The sequence below is a fragment of the Monodon monoceros genome, unplaced genomic scaffold (assembly GCF_005190385.1).
Source record: "Monodon monoceros isolate NGI ecotype Baffin Bay Population unplaced genomic scaffold, NGI_Narwhal_1 Super_Scaffold_20, whole genome shotgun sequence".
Classification (NCBI taxonomy): Eukaryota; Metazoa; Chordata; class Mammalia; order Artiodactyla; family Monodontidae; genus Monodon; species Monodon monoceros.
Genome location: NW_021703777.1, coordinates 41,576,022 through 41,596,654, shown reverse-complemented (window position 1 = coordinate 41,596,654; position 20,633 = coordinate 41,576,022). Strand labels below are relative to the sequence as shown.

The following is a 20,633-nucleotide window of genomic DNA, read 5'->3' as shown; positions in this document are numbered from 1 at the left end:
AATTCAAACCCATAATTTTTGACTCCAAGTCTTACTTTTCACCACTACATTCTCCTCCCTCCAGACATTTTAATAGAGAACATATTAGGAAACTACCATCATGAAAAGTTGGCCCTGCAGAGAAGAGGCTCAAGAATGAAAAATTAACTTTGCACCCAGAAAAGACAGATCAGGAATGACTTAATGATTAGGAATATGATGGGTCTGTATATAGGGGGATAATTTTCTGTATTTTCTAAGAATATATATATGTACATATACATATATATCCTTAATTTATAAAAAGTTAAAACTTAGAAACTTAGATGAGCAGTGAACTCTTAATAAAGCACTTCATTTTGGTGAGGGTTAACTCTTCATCACATGCATTAAAATTTGATTAACCATCTTTACTTCATGATTTAAAAGGAAAAGAAAAGATTGATACTGGATTTAATTGGTACAGTTGTGCATACAGATACCAATGATACATAAGGTCCAGGACTAAACGGTTATTAAGGCCCCTTTAATTCTAATAGAGATAGTAACAGTAGCTCCCATCTATGCAGCATTGATTATTTCATTGAAATTGGCAAAGGACTGTCTAGGTATCAATTTACTCCCCAAAACAGGCGCCTAAAGTAGGTATTATTTTACTGTGCTTTTTCTACAGGTGAGAAAGCTAGTACTCAAAAAAGTGAAGTCAGTTTTCCAAAGTCACCCAGCTACAAAATAGAAATGGGATTGTATTAATGGTTCAGTCTCTCATTTCTCCATCTTTATAAAGTACTCCAAAGTAAACACAATAAAATCACATGTGGAGATTATATATTGACATGGCCAGTCATAGCCAAAATAAACTTGTAGTACCCTAAGTTGGTTTTTATTTGTATATATGTAAGTCTTTTTTGAATTACAACTATTGATCACCTTTGAGAATATCATTGCTAGTATAACTGTACAGTTCTAATATCCACCCAATACATAAATTCCCTACATTTATAGGTGGGTAATTTAAAAATATATACATGGAAAAACATACAGTGCTTACAAACCAAATTCAAATAAAAATCTTTAAAAAATCTTAGAAATTCATTAAGCGGGTTATGTTGATCCTATTAAAAATGGTTCTTCTATGTACAATACATAAACTTTAAAAATACTACTACAGGAAACAAAAATTCTTTGGTTCAGCAAAAGGATTCTAAATGTGGAAATTTAATTTGTTAAGGATGCACCTTCCTGGGTTGGGCCTCACTTATCTGGTTTAACACTTCAGAAGCAGATAGATGACTCTCTGAATGCTGAAAATATGGGTGGATGTGGATAGCGATGCTTTTCCTATAGAACATTAGCATATAAAAGTATAACCAGAAGCTTGAATAATGCAGGAACTTTGACGTTATTTTTACTCTGCCAGATCAAAAATATAAAAAGAAAATCTGTTTCCCATCCATTTGGGAAGGAGGGTGGGAGAATGATCATGATCGGTACATAAAACATTCTACTAGTAAAGTTCTTAGGTTACTGGTGTCCAATGCTATTGAAACAAATCTATTTGTTATTTGGAAGACTGCAGGGAGGAGCCAGGAGGGGGACAGATGCTGGATGTCCCTTTTACCGTCCCATCACTTCTCTAGTGGCTTGCCTGCCTTAACAATCTAAAATTATAAACACTCCCATGACTCAGATGTCTCCTTAAAGTTATTAATGCAGCAGTGATTAGGCGTGCATCAATATTTGCCAATGGGATTTCCATTAAAAATTAACTGTGGTTATTTCTATACTCTTGGTTTATTAATAGCAACAATCACAGAACTGGCCAAAATATCTCAGAGTTTCAAAGAGTCAGCATTTATACCTTTTAGAATTTTTTCTCCTCCATATGTAATGGGAAGGAAAAGCCTTCACAATGTAGTTCCTGCATGTTTTCTAATTTGATTGTGAAAATATTTAATATATAAGATAAAACCTTTCCAAAGGCCCATCAATTAACCACACATTATAACCATTTTTAACAAGACTTTTGAAAAGTCTCTGAGGTATCACAGCTGGTCACAGGAGAATAAAAATATTTTTTGCTTTGTTTATTGTTTCTAAGTTCCCCAATAGAATATAATTACCTGGCTGGATTCATTAACTCATCTGTGTTAGAAAGTGGTACCAATGACTAATACTCAAATTTGCCTTTCCCCAGACTAGGTTCAGAAGCCTATCAATATATTTCTAGGTTGAACACAGGTGAAAATCAAGAACTTCTGTTGACTACCAAGTTTACCGCAAGCCATGACTTCAAGATGACATAATGCTTACGTGGGATTGCTGAGAACGGGGGAAATCTTCCAAAATTCACCCTTGTTCTTCCTTCTATTTGAATGACTTAGTTGCTCAAGGGCAAGACACTTTTTAAACCTTACTAGGACTCAAAGGAGACAAATATGATTGGGACGGAGCAACAGATTGCAGAGAAAATGATGTCCCTTTGACAAAAATGGTTCTGACTTTGAAGAGGGGAATAGAACAGCCTTCAACATTTGAGAAAAGCAAAGAACAGAACACACGAATAATTCACAACATCTAAATGAGACATTATCATTCAGAACCACCTCCGCACCTACTATTTCCCACCCCCAGCTCATGGGCAGGGATTTCTTTTCTCTAATGGTCTTCTAAAAGATAGTATAATACTCTGAAGAGAAATAATCAGCGTTGGATTGTTGGTCCTTATAGTCCTTTTGTGTATGTAGGGCAGTAATCATCTTTTCTTCTGTCAGAAGTCTTTATCCCAGCCTGACAGCTCATCAGGAGGCACCCCCTTCTCGGGAGGATACTTGTCAAAGTAGCTGTGATCTGTGGGTCCACTTAGCTAGTAGAAAAAGGATGAAACCAAAGGTGAGGATAACGTTGATGAAGCATGCTAGAACATATGGGGAATGCTTTCTGTATCTGAACACTGATTTTCTACTGCAACCACTTGTAATGTACATATAAGGAAAAGATAACCAGTTATCATTTTTGAGTCACACTCTCAGCCCCATGAGATCTCCCCTTTAGAACAAATGGATCGGGTCCCAGAATTACATGCAGTAGGAGCTACCTGGCTTAAAGAGTTATTTCTGAAAGAAAAGGTGACAGAAATGATGTCTCTTTTGTTTTTTTCAAATTGGAAAATATTTTAAAAGGAAATATTAAAAATATCAAAAATTGCCAGAATCCTTCTTCCACTTTATAATAAAGTTTCTCACTGATCTTGAATTTTTATAGGATTAATTGACCCATATAAATTCTCCAGAATGTCAAACAAAGGGACAATTCAAAATACTAGTGACCTTGTTGAAAGAGTGAAATGACTCTGGTATTAAATTACTTTGCAAATCAAGTGGTTTCCAATTCTTTGCTTTCAAACAATCTTCATTAGTACCTAATTGAATTATCAGCTGATAGATCACTAAAAATACTATTTATGATCCATCATAATGAGTTTTTTGGGGGCATAAGGAGACTACTCAGAAGGTGCTCAAAGTGACATTGCTATTATAAAATCCTCCACTCTCATTTACTTATTTATGTGAACACAATTCTTAGCACTTTCATCTACAGAAAAATAATTTTAAAAAGAAATAGAATTGATGTGGAATCTGATCCCATTTTTTAGTAAATAATATTCATCCACAAGTACATTAATAATTTCTTTTCAAAACATTTTCGTTTAATAATTATTTAAAAATTTATAATATATGTATGTTGTTTGATACTGCATGCTACAAAAATGTAATTATAACTGAATCCAGAAGAAATATTTGTGTTGCCAGCGAAATTTTTATCCTCACAAAAATTTTTAATTTTATAAAAACTAAAATTGAAAGGCACTTAAAGAATGATTAATAGAAGACCATCCAGTATAAAAATCTTTTACATTAGGGTGAAATTTTATAGAGAAAACCTAATGGAAACATGAAAATAGGAGTTTAGAGAGAAAAAGTAGTCATGTAATATTTCTATTTTTTAAATGGCTTATGGGTTTCACACCTCAATGGCATTTAGATTACACTGGATATATTTAAAGGGGCAAAGTAAGAGTAATGTTTTACTGTAAAATGTCAATATTTACAACTCGAAATTACATTTTCCACAATGACTTAGACGAGTAATGAAAAAATTCAGATGTCAATCTAAAAAGGTACAAAGAAAGACAAAGATCCTCAAAATTCCTTTACAGAGAACACAACATAACATTTGTAGGGTGTTGACTAGATTATTCCTGAGCCATCCCCCTCCCTCCCCAACTTAGCAGATGTTCTGCTTTCTCTGGAGCTGTGCTGTCCAACCAGCAATGGGGACTGAGCACTGGAAATATAGCTAGTCGGAACTGAGACGGCTGAAAGTGGAAAAACCACTTGGGATTTTTGAAAATTTAGTATGAAAAAAATAAATGTAACATCTTTATTAATATATTAATATTCTGTGTTTGTTACCTGTTGAAATAATATTTTAATGTATTATGATAATTAAAATTAATTTCACCCATTTCTTTTACCTTTTTTAATACAGCTACTGGAAAATTTTAAATTACATATAGGTTCATATTATATTTTTAGAACCATCTGTCAGCCTGACCAACACTGGCTACCTTGGGATTTAGATTTACATGTAATCCATTATTAAGAGCTGAGCTAAGGTCCATTGAATACGTAATACTATTTAGACCATATAGTCACAATTGCAAAGACATTTTCACTTAAATTTAAAAGCTGTTAGAATTTTTTTAATCTATTCTACACACACACACACACACACACACACACACACACACCCCTAAAACCTGTTTACAAAAACAAATACTTGGAAAAAAATCAAGAGAGTAATATAGTAGATACCATACCTCTCTTTGTAAAGGTGATGGAAGGTTCCGTGCTTTCAGTCCTTCCCAATTAAAACCATTTAACCACCTGAGAAATCAGAAAAGTACAGAGAAATATTACTTATCTGATAAACTATTAGCATGTCAAGTCATCTGTCCACCCATTTTGTTGCCTGCTCCCTGCCTGCAACAGTATAGCTGCAAGTGATCAGAGGAAAATACCAACCATGCCCACACACGTGTGTCTCTCACATTAAATCCATGCCCACTACCCTCAGGGGGGCCTTTAATGCTGCCCAGCAGTCAGTCTAGGTTTCCCTGTTGTTCCCCTCATCACACTCCCTTAGACTCATAATCCATACTTCGTCCTCTCTCCTCAAACTTTCAGACCTCCTATCCATCTTCCCTCCCAAATGATGGCCTGACTTCTTATTTCACTAAGAAACCAGGAGCAGAAAAGAGAACTTCTACAATTTTCCACCAGCAAACCTGCCTGTGTAGGCACATCTGTGTGTTCCCTTTCTCTACTGCACCATGAATGAACTGCCCTTGCTTCTCACTAAGGTCAGCTCCTCTGCTGTGTATTTGATCTTGTAGACATTCTCTATTCAGACATGCTCCTTAAATTCTCCTCTCTCCTGAATCTTTAACACCGTCTCTCCTGGGGCATTCGAATCAGTATGGAAACATTTAAATTCTTCCAACCACAAAGCAATCTCCCTTGACCCGAACTCCCCTCCAACTCTCATTCCATTTCTCTCTTCCCATTGGAGGAAAACTTGAAAGAGTAAACTAATCACTGTATCAACTGTGAACAAAAAAAACTGTTGCCTGCCACTCCAGTAAACACTAAATGTTGCCTGCCCTGAAGCCGTCAGCCATTGCAGCCACCTGATGGGGGATTCAGGATGGAGGAAAACTGAATACTGGCCCTAGATAGTTAAGATGCATATCTAAGGGGTAATTTCAAGGAGCCCAAACTCTTACATCTTCCCATATATAGAAAAGCAGTAAAATCGTTGACTTGAGCTGTCTTCTATTTGTGATTAGCGGTAATTTTTTTTCTTTTTAAAATTGAAGTATAGTTGCTGTACAGCAGTATGTAAGTTACAGGTGTACAATATAGTGATGCACAATTTTTAAAACTTATACTCCATTTATAGTTATTACAAAATATTGGCTATATTTCCTGTGTTGTACAATATATCCTCGTAGCTCATTCTATACCTAATAGTTTGTACCTCTTACTCCCCAACCCCTATATGGCCCTTCCCCACTTCAGCAGTAATCTTCCAATGTTGTACTACATGGTTTTGTTTTTAAAGCAAAAACTCTTATACATCCTGATTCCTCCTTTAACCTCTTTGCAGCAGTTCCTCAGAGCTGAGAGGTTGTCTCCTGGGCTATAGTCCTCAGTAAGGTCTCCAAATAAAACATAACTTGCAACTTTTAGGTTGTGTGTTTTTCTTCAGTCGACACTACCCATTTTCTCCTGGGCACACCGCAATCAGGCTTCACCCTCTCCACTCCGGCGAATTCCCTCAATTCTCAGTTTTCATCTTACTCTTAGCACAGCTCATCACTCACACTTCCCAAAACACTTTCTTCATTTGGCGCCAGAGACATGCCCTTGTCCTGGCTTTCTTCCTACCATCTTGGGTGCTTTCTCTCATTTTCCATTGCTATTTCCATAGGAAGTTGGCATGCTCTGGGGCTCAGTCCTTGGACCTCTTCTTCTTCCAACTACTCCCACTTTCTAGGAAATCTCATTCAGCCTTGTGGCTTTAAATAGCATGTATAAACTGATTACTCCCCAACTGCTATTTCCACCACCACCCTGCCCCCCTCCACACACACACACACACACACTGCTTAACAGGCTGCTAGCTACAAGTGCCATTCACCATCTCCCCACTGGATGTCTAACGGGCATCTAGCTGTATCAGGTCCACATTGAAGCTCCAAATTTTCCGCAACGAACTTCCCTCAACTCTTCCAGTTGCTCAAACCAAAGACTTTGGAGTTATCCTTTCTCTCACATCCTATCTCACTCCATATGTAAATCTAGTCTGTTACGTTCAAAATACGTTGGTATTCAGAACCTGGCCAATACTCAACACCTCTACTCTACCAGCATGGGCCAAGCCACAGTTATTTCTTGCCTGTATTAGTATAATAACATCCTAACGGGTCCTCCTGCTTTTGTCCATGGGAAACAGCCCAGCAAGGGTGATCATTTAAAATGCAAGTCATTTGGAGGAAATGTTTCCTCCAACATTTTAAGTTTGGAGGAAAACTTGAAAGAGTAATCTAATCACTGTATCAACTGCGGACAAAAAAACCTGTTGCCTGCCATTCCAGTAAACACTAAATGTTGCCTGCCTGAAGCCATCAGCCATTGCAGCCTTTGTTCACGTCATGCCTTTGTTCAAAACTGTCCAATGCTTCCAATTTCACTCAGTGTAAAAGGCAAAGTCTTTACCATGTCTTTATTAAAACCCACAGGCCTTATCACCCTTTCCACCACCACCCTTCCCCCACCCTGCCACTGCCCTACCTTTCTCTTTCTCTCTCTCTTTGCTCCTTTGTCTCCTCAACATTCTTCCAACAAGCATGGGATGTTCCCACTTCAAGACCTTTGCACTTGAGCCCCTGTAGCTGAATTGTCCTTTCTCCAGATTTCCACATGGTCTGTCTCCTCAACACCATCAGGTATTTTCTCGAAGGTCATCTTCTTAGAGAGGCCTTCGTTGGCCATCCAGTCTAACATGGCAACCCCTCCCCAACCCCACCCCCATGTACTTCCCATCCTCCTTCCATACTTTATTTTCTCTCGTTATAAGTTACTGCCTTCTAATATACCTACTATACACTTAATTATTTTCTTTATTTTCTTTCTCTCCAACTAGAATGCAAGCTCCATGAGAGTAGGGGTTTTTGTCTGTTTCCTTTCCTTCTGTGTCCCTAACACTTGCAACAGTACTTGACACAAAACAGGGACTCCAATAAATGTCTGTTGAATAACTGAATGACTCTACAAGAGAACACCCTTACATAGGACCTCTAACTATCATGTCTTACAGTAACACACTGCCATGGTGGTGATGCTATTGGTGAAATGTATAGAAGAGGCTCCAAGATAAAAAGTATTTTACAGTTATCTGTAATGAGAGGAGGCTGATGGCCAGATGAAGTTCTTTCCTTTATTGCTTCCAAACTATTAATCTAAAAGGAAGGACTGATCTGGTCTTTAGGATACGTATCAGGCTTGGTGAGCTGGAAATGCAACACCAGAAATGAGGAGGACTTGCTCCTCTCAGACAGAAACAATGTACTGTGTCTCTCAGAATCTTATAAAGAACCTGGAATAATACTGCTTAAATCCACTGATCTTTTCTATTGGGACACTGAGGTCAGGTCTGCCAGCCAACAAAAATTTATGGAAAGTCAACTTGGTCCCAGGCATCAAAAACAACAAAGACCCTGCTTTCAAGATATTTTTATTTTGGCAGGAGGTGACAAGTAATCAAACAAAAAAAACAATACGAACATTGACATTAATTTCATATACTAATACGTACTAGGAAGATAAAAGAGAATAAAATGGTGGATGATGACTGGGATACGGATAGCTTGGGAGGTGCTGCTTTTAGCTAGGGTGCTATCTGAAGAAGTGATATTTGAATTGAGGCCAGAATGAAGAGAAGGGAGAAGCCGTGGGAAGATTTGTGGCAATGACCTTCTGAATGGAAGAAAGTGATAGGAATGAGCTGAAGTGTGGTGAGTGGAGGGGAAACGAGAGAAAAATATTATGTCTGAGAACCAGCCAGAGGCCAGATGTTATAGGGTCTTGTAGAACACAACAAGGAGTCAAGATTTTATGCTTATCGGGAAGCCAGTAGAAGGTTGTAAGGAAGTGATGCAATCTAAATATGTTTTCAGAAGACGATTCTGGCTGCTATGTGAAGAATGACCGCAGTGGGGGCGTGATAGGTCAGGGTGGTGGTGGGAGGTATCAGAATGAAGGCTGGGAGATTTTGGGAGGCCCTCGTATTCATCAGTCTGTCAACCGTATCCGAAGTTACCCTTTTCTACCTTTTTCAATCTCCTCCCTCTCATGGAGTTGGTTTTGGGTCACTCCTTGACTGGATTTCTCATTCCAAGTCTAAGCTTAGCAAGAGAAAAAGTACTAAAAACAGAGAGGGCGGGCTCTTAGTACATTCCATTTCAGATGCCATTCTTAACCCAAAGTGCCATTTGGGTCTACACTGTTGAGTCTCTAAGCAAGGAGTGAGAGTCAGACAGCAATCCTAGATGTATGACTTCCCTTGTCCTTGCTGCAAAACCACAGAAGTCCTCTCCATGATCCACCCATCACCTTCTTTGCACAGACCGAGGCTCCATTTTTAGGGATTTCTAGACACACAGTTCTGTGGATTCTTTTCTTTTGCCACCGATGACTGACACAATTCCTTTTCACATATTTTACAATGCTCTCTACCCAGATGCTACTCCATAAATATTAATAAAAATCATTACTGTTACTCTACTGAATCAAAGAGCCTATGCATTTCTTGCTGAGTACTTGTTACAATTTGACTTATGGCAATATTTACTTAACATGAGTGGTTATTCACTTAACACCTGGCCTTTTTGACACTAACCACATTTTAAGTAATCCAAGTGCCAGCATGCAGTCGTGTGTGAAAAATATTCACTAAAGAAATATTAGCAGCAACTGTACATAAATTGCTTCTTCATTTTTAGAAGAGTAGTAGCTATTCTTGAGAGTAAAATTCTAGAGACTGGAAATATTAAAGGTAACATTAAGAGACCTGAAACAAATTACTCCTCTACCTAGCAGGAAAGACTTAATTGTACCCTACAACTATATTATCCCTCTTTTCAGAGAGGTGTTGGGAGACATGACTGGTACCTAGTTTATAAGTTAACTTACAAATAGGAGAGGGAGGAGCTCTATTTTTAAGAAAGATGATTTAACACAGACTGGACAAACATATAAAAATATGCCACGTTTAACTATTGTTGTTAAATACAAAATTGAAGTAAATGGCTCTCCAAGGAAAAAAGATGTTTTACTTTAGAGAGGAGTGGGAAAATCTGATGGCAAATTTTAGAAAGAATGTTTTTTTTAAAAAACATTCCAAGAATATACTGGGTAGTGAAGCTATATGTGCCTTGGAGACTTACGGAAGGTTATAGAACACTCCTATTGGAAAGCAAAGAGAGTTCTATTTTTCAGACCCCCGTGCCTCATCTTTGTATGCTAAGAAGCACTATGAAAATCAGATGAAATAATGTTTTTGATCTCCCTGAGCTCACCGGAAGGCACTGTGTAAATTTGGTACATCTTATTAGTGAACTCTGCCCTACACACAGCAGCTTCAGCTGTATGCTTCAGCTACTTGGCAAAGAACACCCTGTCTGTTAAGAAGAGTGGGCAAATTAATCCCTATGGGGAAGGAAATTCAAAATTCTTCATTACCATGCTGAAGTGAGAAAATCCTTTAGCATGAATCTGCATGTACATCTAATCACAATTTGACAGCTGTATTTAAATGAGCCTCAGGTAAATAAGAAGTAAGAGATAAAACGGGAACCTGTTAACAATTATATCACTTCTATTTCCCAACTACCCCAGAGCAAACATGAAGATGCTTCTTTAATGAGATAAAAGAGGAAATACATTGGAAGGGGGGACTTTAACTGACTGGACACTTGTTTGTTCAATATGAATGGTGTGTTTATGTGTCATTTTATCATGAGAAAAGAAACTGTGATAACAGCACATAGGAAGAGAGATAAATTGGAATCTAAGACAAATAATGAGCTTTACACTAAAGACAATCCAAAAGATGACGAAGAACAATAAAATACGTATTTTGATGTCTATAAAATCCACAGATGTGTCTGTCTCCATCTCCTCCTCCCTCCCTGCTTCCCCATCCCCATCCTGATATATCCTTATGGCAGAGCCCGATATGAATTTACAATGTTGAATACATGGCTTTATTTCAAGAAAGTTCATGAATAGATAGAGCAGGGCTGGCAGCTTGGGGATTTTTTTTTTTTTTTTGAGCTGCACCACTTCTGTTCAGAAAAATGAATAGTGTTTCTATTCAGCAGCATCTCTCCCCTTATTTTCACACTGTGTTGATGTGCCCCTAATTCTTCAGTACAAATATCCAGAGAGGAATAAAATGCTGAGAGGTGTTTTTCTTTCTGAAAGTGAACACAGCAGTGTGCTCAAAGGTTTTCAGTAATGAAATTCTCAAATTTATTTTTTGTACTATCAATAGGTGATGTTTCACTTCTGTAAATCATAAGCAAAATCAAAACATCTCAAGGATTGCAGGATTTAGCTAGGCATAGATAAAAAAAAACCAAAAAACTCCAAGGCCTGAACTTCCACATATGGAACGAAATCAGAGAGTTTATATTATGGAAGTTATTGATGGTTTTAAAGACCAGCTTTAGAAATTCACAGACCTGAAAAAGGTGCTTTTTAGATTATTACATAAGGATAAAACACTGTTTGAGGTTTTGTGGAAATCAATGTACTTTACTCCAAAAGTAATATACGATAGGAAGCTTCAAAATGTGGAGGGCTGGTCAAAGGAAAGTTATATTTTAAATAAATATATAATATTAATTAAAACTGAAGTAGAATACTATTTAACAGTTGGTTTAGCTGACCCATTCTCTAGAATATTGAGAACAATAGCTATACTACTTTAACTGTAAATGAAACGTCAAAATTAGAACTTGATTCCTTTATAGAATCCAAGTTCATATTAAAAAATAATAATGGAGATTGCAGCAGATAAAAAGCTAAGTTGCTATAACTTGAATATGTGATTTTGTAATTTGTTTTATAACTTCATCGCAGCTCGTAAAACACAAATTAAAAATAAAGCACCAAAAAGGAAAACTTGATCATCTGTGTAGGGATCTTTACAGACTGAGAGAAGCTTCAAGATTACCACACTTTAAAAATAAATTTCTAGATTTTTCTGGGCAAAGAAGTAACTATGTACCTGTGTTTCTTAAGGTCATTGATTCCATTCTTCAGATTTCCTAGTCTTTCTGTTGGATTTTGCCTAAAATAAAAATTTTAAGTCAATTTATAATAACTATGTTTGAGTGAATTTTACATTAAAAGTTAACAATTTTTCTTTATTCATTCATTCATTTTGTCAACAATATTCATAGACCAGGCACATCTGAGTATAAAGGAGATGGAAAACACATGCCCCCTCTGGGGGAGCCACAGTCAAATTACAGTCAGGAATATGAATATATGTATTCAATATCTATATATCCCAATATATAGATATATACATATGGTTATATAGATATAGGTATCTCCCAGTGCTTTAAATGAGCTATGAATAAATGCTTAAAAGAACAGGATGACGCCACCTTACCAAGTCTGCTAAGGGAACCAGGGAAAGCTTTAGAGAATCATTTACAACAGAGCTGAAATTTTAGAAGCATGCAGAAATTTCTGTGGGCAACTCACAGCTAGGTTTCATGTTCTAAATTTACTAAATTTTAAAGCTTTTTAAAAAGTTCAAGTGTGCAAGAAAACTGCAACAAAATGAAGCTTAAACAAAATTCTAGAAGTCTTCTTTTCTCCAATAAATTATTTTTAGTGGTTAGTAGAAATTTGGAGTAATTTAAAATAGGAGTACTTTTTTTTAAATGAAGATTGAAAGAGGACATACAGTAACACTTTATCATCGCCACTAATTTTCTCTCAAAATAACAAGGCTGTAAACTACTCCTTTATTAAGCTAAGTTTTGTGGTTCTATTTTTCTCTAACAGACAAAGATGATTCTCAAAGATAACCTGAACAATCTGCATCTCTTTTAAACTATAAGTAGGTACTGTGTATTACATGAAGGAAACTCAAACTTCTAGCACAGACGGCAAAATAGAACATGATTTTCATTAAATATAGTTTAACTACATAGAAAAGTACAAAAAGTAAATATACACCTAACTTTAAAATGTGTGGCAGCAGAAATGAGAAGCCTTCACACCTTCCCCCAAGAACAAGGGGTTTTTAATAGTCATTCTCACCTGCAAAGCCTCCGAATCAAATCCTCAGGTCGTCTGGTTATCTTTCTGGGAAAATCCATTTTTTCAATTCCTTTGAGAATCAAATTGTAGGTCATCATTTGGTCAATCCCAGAAAAGGGTGGGCTAGAGAAAAGCCAAAATAGGACACTAGGACCAGCATCTGAGACACATTTACAACTAAATTTCTTTTCTTTTTTTCCCTCCCTCCCTCCCTCTCATGAGTTGTTTTATAGCAAATCTGGATATATGCTAGAAAATAATTTCATATCACTTAACAAAATACACACACACACATACACACAGAGGTAATCTGTCAAGTGGTGATAATCACTAAAAACAAAAATAAAGGGGAGGACAGAGAGTGAGAGAGAGGAGGTGTGTTTTTTTTAGACACAGTGGATAGGAAAAGCATCTCTCATATGTTGGCAGTTGAGCAGAGGTGGGAGTGAATGAGCCACACAGGCAAGAGATTCCAAGACAGCAAGTACAAAGGCCAGGAGTTAGGAGTGGACATGGGTCGTTCTTGGAACAGAAAGGAGGGCAGTGTTGCTGGTGGAGTGAGGAAGCAGGAGAGAGTATAAGAGGTGAGGGCAGCATGGTCATCTCGATCTAGCGGGCTACGGGAAGGACTTGGGGATACGCTCAGGTCAAGTGATCTAATTTACAGAAGTCAGAGTAAGCTTTTTAAAAATGTGTTCAAAATAAACTGTGATGGTACTAGCGGTGGGGGAAGGCAGGCCTGGTAGCCTGAACTCGAACGGTAGTGGTGAAGGTGGTGAGAAATGGTGGGATTCTGGATTATTTCGATGGCATAAAGTCAACAGGATTTGCTACTGGGGTGAACGTGGTACGCAGGAGAAAGAAAGGATTCAAGAAGGATACTGAAGTGTTTTGACCTATGGAACGGAGCTACTGTTTACTAAGACTGGTGTGGAGGTTAGGCTGTGGGTGCGCAGGTTCAGAGCAGGTTCTGAGGAAGAGAATCGAGTTGCATCTTGAACCTCCAAGTAGAGATGCTAAGCAGACAGTTGCATTTATGAGTCTGACATTCAGGGAAGAGTTTAGGGCTGGAGGTATGATTCCGGGGAGTCATCAGACAGTATCTATGGGGCATGGGGCTTGATGTTATCACCCAAGGAGTGAGTGGGTAGGAAAGAGGTCAAGGACTGAAGTGGCCCGATGACCACTGAAGAAGGTCAGGATGACAAGAAGAATCCAGCAACAGACACTGAGCTGGAGCCTCTAGCATGGGAAGAGAAATGAGAGAAAGGCAGGTCCTAGAAACCACGAAGAGAGAATTTCAAGGCAACTGTTGCTAAGACGAGTAAGAAAGCACTGGAAATTAACCACTGGATTTGGATAACATGTCCATGCATGGACTCTGCTTTTAAAAACACTTTCATACCTATTCTATTGTGTCATTTAATTTTTGAAAATTAAAGATGATTTTCATGAATGACTCTGTTGTACCTTGGTCACGCTTGAGACCTTTGGATACCGAGAGTTCCCACTCTTGGTAATGAACCTGAAACAAGTTTGGTGCACCAACTTTTCAATAATCTATGTTTCACTTGAAAAGAAAATGAGGTAGAAAACAAAAACCATTGCTACAATTCCTTCAACTTATTTATATATTTACAAGTAGGTTGTGTTTTGTTTTGTTTTGGTTTTTTAGTTCTTTTGTTTTACCTCCTGACTTTAGGGCATTTAAAATGAACTTTTCTCACGCCCTACCCCGAAAGCCTTTATAACAGCAATTTTGCACCTTCTTCATGACAGCTCAAGGTCACTTCAGCAACTCCAAGTTATTGAGGATTTTTTTCCCCTTCCTTATTCTCTCACTTTATTTCCCTACTTCTTGTGACAATTTATTCCAGCTGATGAAGACTGAAATGCATATTCTCCAGTTACCTACAAGAGCCATCATGAATGTCTTAGAAATGCAGCTGACAAATTTTCCAGGGATGAGGAAACAAACTCTTGAAATAGAAATCCTTGTGTCCTGAGACCTTAATCAACTTTATCTCTGAATGACTACCTGGAAATTTTTCTCTTTTTTACTTCAAAATCTTAAGAATGAATATTTGAAAATGATTACAGATATCAAATAATCTTTTTTTTTTTTTTTTGCGGTACACGGGCCTCTCATTGTTGTGGCCTCTCTCCCGTTGCGGAGCACAGGCTCTGGATGCGCAGGCTCAGCGGCCATGGCTCACGGGCCCAGCCGCTCCGCGGCATGTGGGATCTTCCCGGACCGGGGAATGAACCCGTGTCCCCTGCATCGGCAGGCGGACTCTCAACCACTGCGCCACCAGGGAAGCCCTCAAATAATCTTTCATGTGGACAAGGAAAAAGAATGGAGCCATGGGTAACCCAACATTGAAATCTGCAGTGTAAAAAGTTCAAGAAGATTCTACAAAACTCTCCTTTTGTAACGCAGGTGTTGAGACTGGAATCCCCGTCACTGGGCTCATTCCAGCATTTCTTATGCCATTTCAAATGCAAATCCTCCCTGACATCAAGACTGAGAATATTTGGTTGTAAAGGCTTAAAAGAATGACCAGATCAGTTAATGAGAAATGGAGGTAGAAAACCGGAAAGAAAACTACCTGATCTGGATCCTGTCTACACAGCCATGCATTATATTAAAAAACTCTTATGTATAAGGCACATGTGTTTAATGAAAAGTGTGTCATATTTAGAGTCAGAAGACCTGAGATTAAATCCTTGATCTTAGGCAAGTAGCTCTCTGACACAGTTTTCTAATCTATAAGATTTAAATCATAAAATAATCATAATACATCATAAGATAATAAACAATTCCTGCTTTAACTTCCATACAAGCTTGTGAAAACAAAATTAGATAATACACATGTAAGTGCTTTGTAAGCTGTCAAGGGCTTTACAGATGTGAGGTAATATGTGTGTGTACATGTGTGTGTATAAATGTGTATGTGTGTGCAGGCAGGTTGAATATTTGGGATCCTGGATTCATTAATACAGCCCTTTAATCGCTTCAGGAATGGCAATCCAATTTTAACTTGTAAAACTCCTGCTGTGTCTTGTCTCTGTTCATTAGCACCTCTAGAAAGCAGTTGACAAGGGGATTAAAATTTAAATCCAGCAATGTTGCCTTCTTTCAGCATTTCTGGTTAATGATTTATTGGGAAAATGGAAGAACACGGCTAAATTTAATTGATCAATGGATTTAATGGAATTATGATTGCTATTTTCTCAACTACAAAAAAAAAAATATGAGGAAATAATAACAGCCCACAACTTCAATTTCCTTTCTCATTTTTATGATGGATTCCCCAAACCTTCACACACTTGATATATTATCCATAATAACAGGCCTTGCCATTCTAGGTAAACCATAGCAATTTTGTACTCCTTTCCTGCAACTTCCTGAATCTTTTCACCATGTTACAAGCTAGAAAGCATGTTATATATGACATAATGTGAAGAGGAAAAGGCATCATGCTTAATCAAAAACACTTCCAAAATGTTAAATTCTTAAATCATATATTTTTTATCAGTAGTAAGTTATTTTTGCACTTCTCTAAAGAAGAGACAAAACACAAGGTACTTACTTGCCCGTGAGGAGCTCATACACTAGAATTCCCAGGGACCAAAAATCCACACTGAAGTCATGTCCTTTGTTGAGAATGACTTCAGGAGCTACGTACTCGGGAGTTCCACAGAACGTCCATGTTTTCTGTCCAGATCCTATTTTCTTAGCAAATCCAAAGTCAACCTGGAAAAGAAGATCAAAGAAATTTTCAGAGACCGTAAAACTCACATTCTTCTTTGTCTTCCTCTAACTTCTTCAATCTTCTTTCAACACCTCCACCCTCCCCTTCACACCACACACAAACACACACACACACACACACACACTCCACTGACCCTCTCATTTATTCTTTTGCAGGGCCAGGTGTAAATCTCGTTACATTGGAGAAAATTCCATGCACACACCTCTATGCCCACGAGGACGAGAGGGATGGTTTAGCAAGGAGAGACCCTTACAACCAAGGTGAAGTTCAGGGCAAGCAGACAAGTAACTTGCAAATCAATAGTGGTATTCATTGGCAAGAAGAGAGAAGGGGGAAGTGATAGACACTTGCGCCCTTTGAGCTTCATCATAAAAGGAAAAATGATAGCAGAATTGAGAGTTTGGGAAAGGGACCGTTGTTGAGAAGAAGAGGGGCTTAAAATTCTGGACAGTCTTTAAAAACCTTTATGCACAATGTCTGCACCCTCTAAATGTTGGCAGTCCAAAGTAAAAGCAAGGATCATCCCATCTCAACTTTGGCTGAACTCTGTACACCCTCAGTCTCTCTCAGGGTGGCAGCACTTGCATTAACTTATTTATTCTGCAAAAATACTGTCAGCACTCACAATAGGCCAGGCTCTGTGCTACAGATACAGTGTTGACTAGGAGAAGCTCAGAGTACTGGGAATACTTAAACAGATGTGATTAAAAAACTGCCATGTGAGACAGGATATAGTAGAAGATTATGCAAAGTATAAACTCAAAGAGCCAAAAGACATAGAATTCTGGAACATTAGGGAGAAGATGGTGGGGAAAGACGTCGTTAAGAAGTGACATCTGGGGCTTCCCTGGTGGTGCAGTGGTTGGGAGTCCGCCTGCCGATTCAGGGGACACGGGTTCGTGCCCCGGTCTGGGAAGATCCCACATGCCGCGGAGCGGCTGGGCCCGTGAGCCACGGCCGCTGGGCCTGCGCGTCCGGAGCCTGTGCTCCGCAACGGGAGAGGCCACAGCGGTGAGAGGCCCGCGTACCGCAAAAAAAAAAAAAAAAAAAAAAAGAAGTGACATCTGAGCTCAGCACTGACAGAGGATTAGGAACTCTCCCAGCGTGATGAATGGGTGCTACCCTCTTCTGTCTTTTCAGGATAGGCCCTTCCACTTCTCTGAGACTCTATTCAATGAACTCTGTGAACTGAATAAAGACAGGAAAGAAAGCTGGAGCAACAGAAGACCTGCTCATTAAATCGAGGCAGTGTATATGACTGAAGTCCTGCCCTGCAAAACAAAGTTGGTTTCCTTCCACAGGGGCGATTTAGCATGTACTTTTCATCTCCCATACATAAAGATATTATTTTAGTAAAACCACCCTCCACCTCCAAGTAAACAGACACATAAATTATAGCTGGGCTTCAACATGCACATTTTAATAGATTCATTATACGTGGACTATCTCAATAATATGGCAATAATCTTGGCTAAAAAAATTAAATAAATCAGGTTAACACATCAAAATAGGTCCTCACCTAAAAAAATATGAATCAGTGAACTATAAAATCTAGCCCTCATTTATTTATTCAAATATTAATATTTAAAACATTTGTCATATGTTTAAAAATCTCTTAGCAATTTACCTTTTTACTAAGGCTTTTTGGTATTTATCACATAATAGCAAGGATATCCTTATTAGAAAAAAGGGAATTTAAACAACCTAATTTGAAGTGGGCTTTTGCTCTTTCCTTTTATCTACACAGAATGACTCGCAAAGATTGTACCTAAGAGATGGCTGGGAATATTATGAAAGTAAAATTTGTAACTAGCTGAAATTAGCATACCTACTTATTCCTCAGATAAAGAACCAATATGAAAATCTTAGCTAATTTTATAATGACTGAAATTTAAGAAACAAGAAAACAATGCTTATAATTTCATTTGCATCCATGCATGTATGGAAATATTATATTTTGTAGTTCTGTAACAGCCCTTCAACTCATTTTTTAAACTGCACTTAAGTTTCCCATGTAAGGATGACTGGAAGTTCATTAGATGTTTAGGAGAGCTTTTCCAGTTCTGAAAGTAAGAAATTTTAATCTGAGTACCTGATTTTGCTTTTGTATTTACATATTGACCCAAAGAGATGGCAATAATTATATTAAGATTTTAAGATTTATGAAAACTTACCACTTCCTTTATCTCCTTTGATCTTATCAACTTTAGTCTAATCCATTTGGTTGGAGGAAATTGATGCTCAGACCTATTCAAAGTCATGTGCCAAATATAGAAGGTCCCAGATCTTCTGATGTGAAGTTCTGTGTATTTTCTATAAAAATTCACACTTCCTCTGTCTTGTACCAGCATGGATACCACCACGAAGCCTCAATCTTTTCTTTAACCCTTTATCTTCTAGTCAATAGAAATGTAAGTTCTTTCCTTTGTTCATTCAATGAATATTTATTGAAAACCATTATGTACCAAGCACCAGGGTACAGACAAAGCCCCCAGTCTTCTTAGAGCTTACATTTAAGAGAAAGAGGAGAACATGCATAAAAAATATAATATCATATAACCAACAAGGACCTACTGTGTAGCACAGGGAACTATACTCGATATTTTGTAATAACCCATGGGGAAAAGAATCTGAAAAAGAATGTATATATATATATATATGTGTGCGTGTGTGTGTATATATATACATGTATACCTATGTATATATATAACTGAATGACTTTGTTGTACACCTGAAAGTAACACATCGTAAATCAACTATACTTCAATAAAAAAATTAAAAAATATATCATAGCATATGTAATATTGCCAAATAGTGATATATGCAATGGAGAAACATACAGCAGTTAGGTACTGAGATCAACAGGAATTATACTTTAAATGGGGTGATCAGAAAAGTCTCTCTGAGGAGGTAGCATTTGAGCAGATTGGAGCAGAAATCTGCATGAAATAAGAATGAAAGCTCTGTAAAAATCTGAGCAAGGATGATTCTGACAGATAAAGAGCTAGCACAAAGGCCCTAACCTTCGGGAACATGCGAGGTGAAGATCAAGGATTGGCAAGAAGGCCACTGTGTCTGGGCCCTAGTGTGTGACGGGAAGTGGCAGGAAGTGAGGGCAGATTGTGGAGTGGTCTAGTAAACCACAGAAAGAGTTTCGGATTTGTTTTCTAGGAGGCCATTGGAGGGGTAGCCTCCAGCGGTAGAGAAGGGGTATGCATGGCTTGGCTAATGTTTCAAAGGGCTCATTCTAGAAGATAAGAAAATAGACACCTTCCCTTTAAAAATTTTTTTTCCTAGAAGAACTGAGCTTTCAAGAAGAATCTCTGGAGAAGCTGCACACAGGTTTTCCCTTGTCTCTAGTAAATTCCCATTATGAAAGACAGTATACATTATGCTGAAAGCTTAAAAACATTGTCTCCAAAGATTTTAACACACCAGAAGGTCATAAGATGCTTCTATATCTGAAGCAATGATTGGTTCATTCAGAAAGAAAAATTAGCACTGTGGCTTGCTGGAGCTGGTATCCAGTAAGTATTAGCTTTTTCCCAGAAGTTTCTCTCTGGGTCAGTAAATTTGTCAGCTACTGGTTCTCTTGGTCACATACAAAAGGATACAAAAGGACCAGTCTAATTAAGCCAGATGATTCATGGAGACATAACATTCCCCCCAAAAAATATTTATGTGGCATTTTTAGGGCCCTTACTTTGCCCGAGTCTAGACAAAGGTAAAGTGAATCTATTTAACCTATCCACCAACAACTAAGGAGGATTTCATGTCCCTGTGATACTAAGGTCCATCTACTAAAACGGACAACTGTGGATGGCTTCCACGGGAGGCAAGAGCAAGTGAGAGAGGCAAAGGTATGGTACGGACGAGGCCTTCACAGACACACCCCATTCTTTAGGTGACT

General features: G+C 37.9%; 1 protein-coding gene across 2 annotated transcripts in view; it reads right to left on the bottom strand.

Annotated features, from left to right (window-relative positions):
* Nucleotides 1-2,464: 2,464 nt before the first annotated feature.
* PRKG2 (protein kinase cGMP-dependent 2) overlaps nucleotides 2,465-20,633 on the bottom strand; it is a 94,749-nt gene continuing 76,580 nt past the window's right edge. The window contains exons 15-19 of one of the 2 annotated variants that reach the window (XM_029235505.1): nucleotides 16,541-16,704; nucleotides 12,948-13,070; nucleotides 11,899-11,961; nucleotides 4,862-4,928; nucleotides 2,465-2,845 (exon numbers count right to left, since the gene is read on the bottom strand). In XM_029235505.1, the coding sequence (XP_029091338.1) occupies nucleotides 2,750-2,845; nucleotides 4,862-4,928; nucleotides 11,899-11,961; nucleotides 12,948-13,070; nucleotides 16,541-16,704 (513 nt within the window). In that variant the 3' untranslated portion in view covers nucleotides 2,465-2,749. The remainder of the gene's footprint in view (nucleotides 2,846-4,861; nucleotides 4,929-11,898; nucleotides 11,962-12,947; nucleotides 13,071-16,540; nucleotides 16,705-20,633) is intronic. The other variant, XM_029235504.1, reaches the window with a different exon arrangement.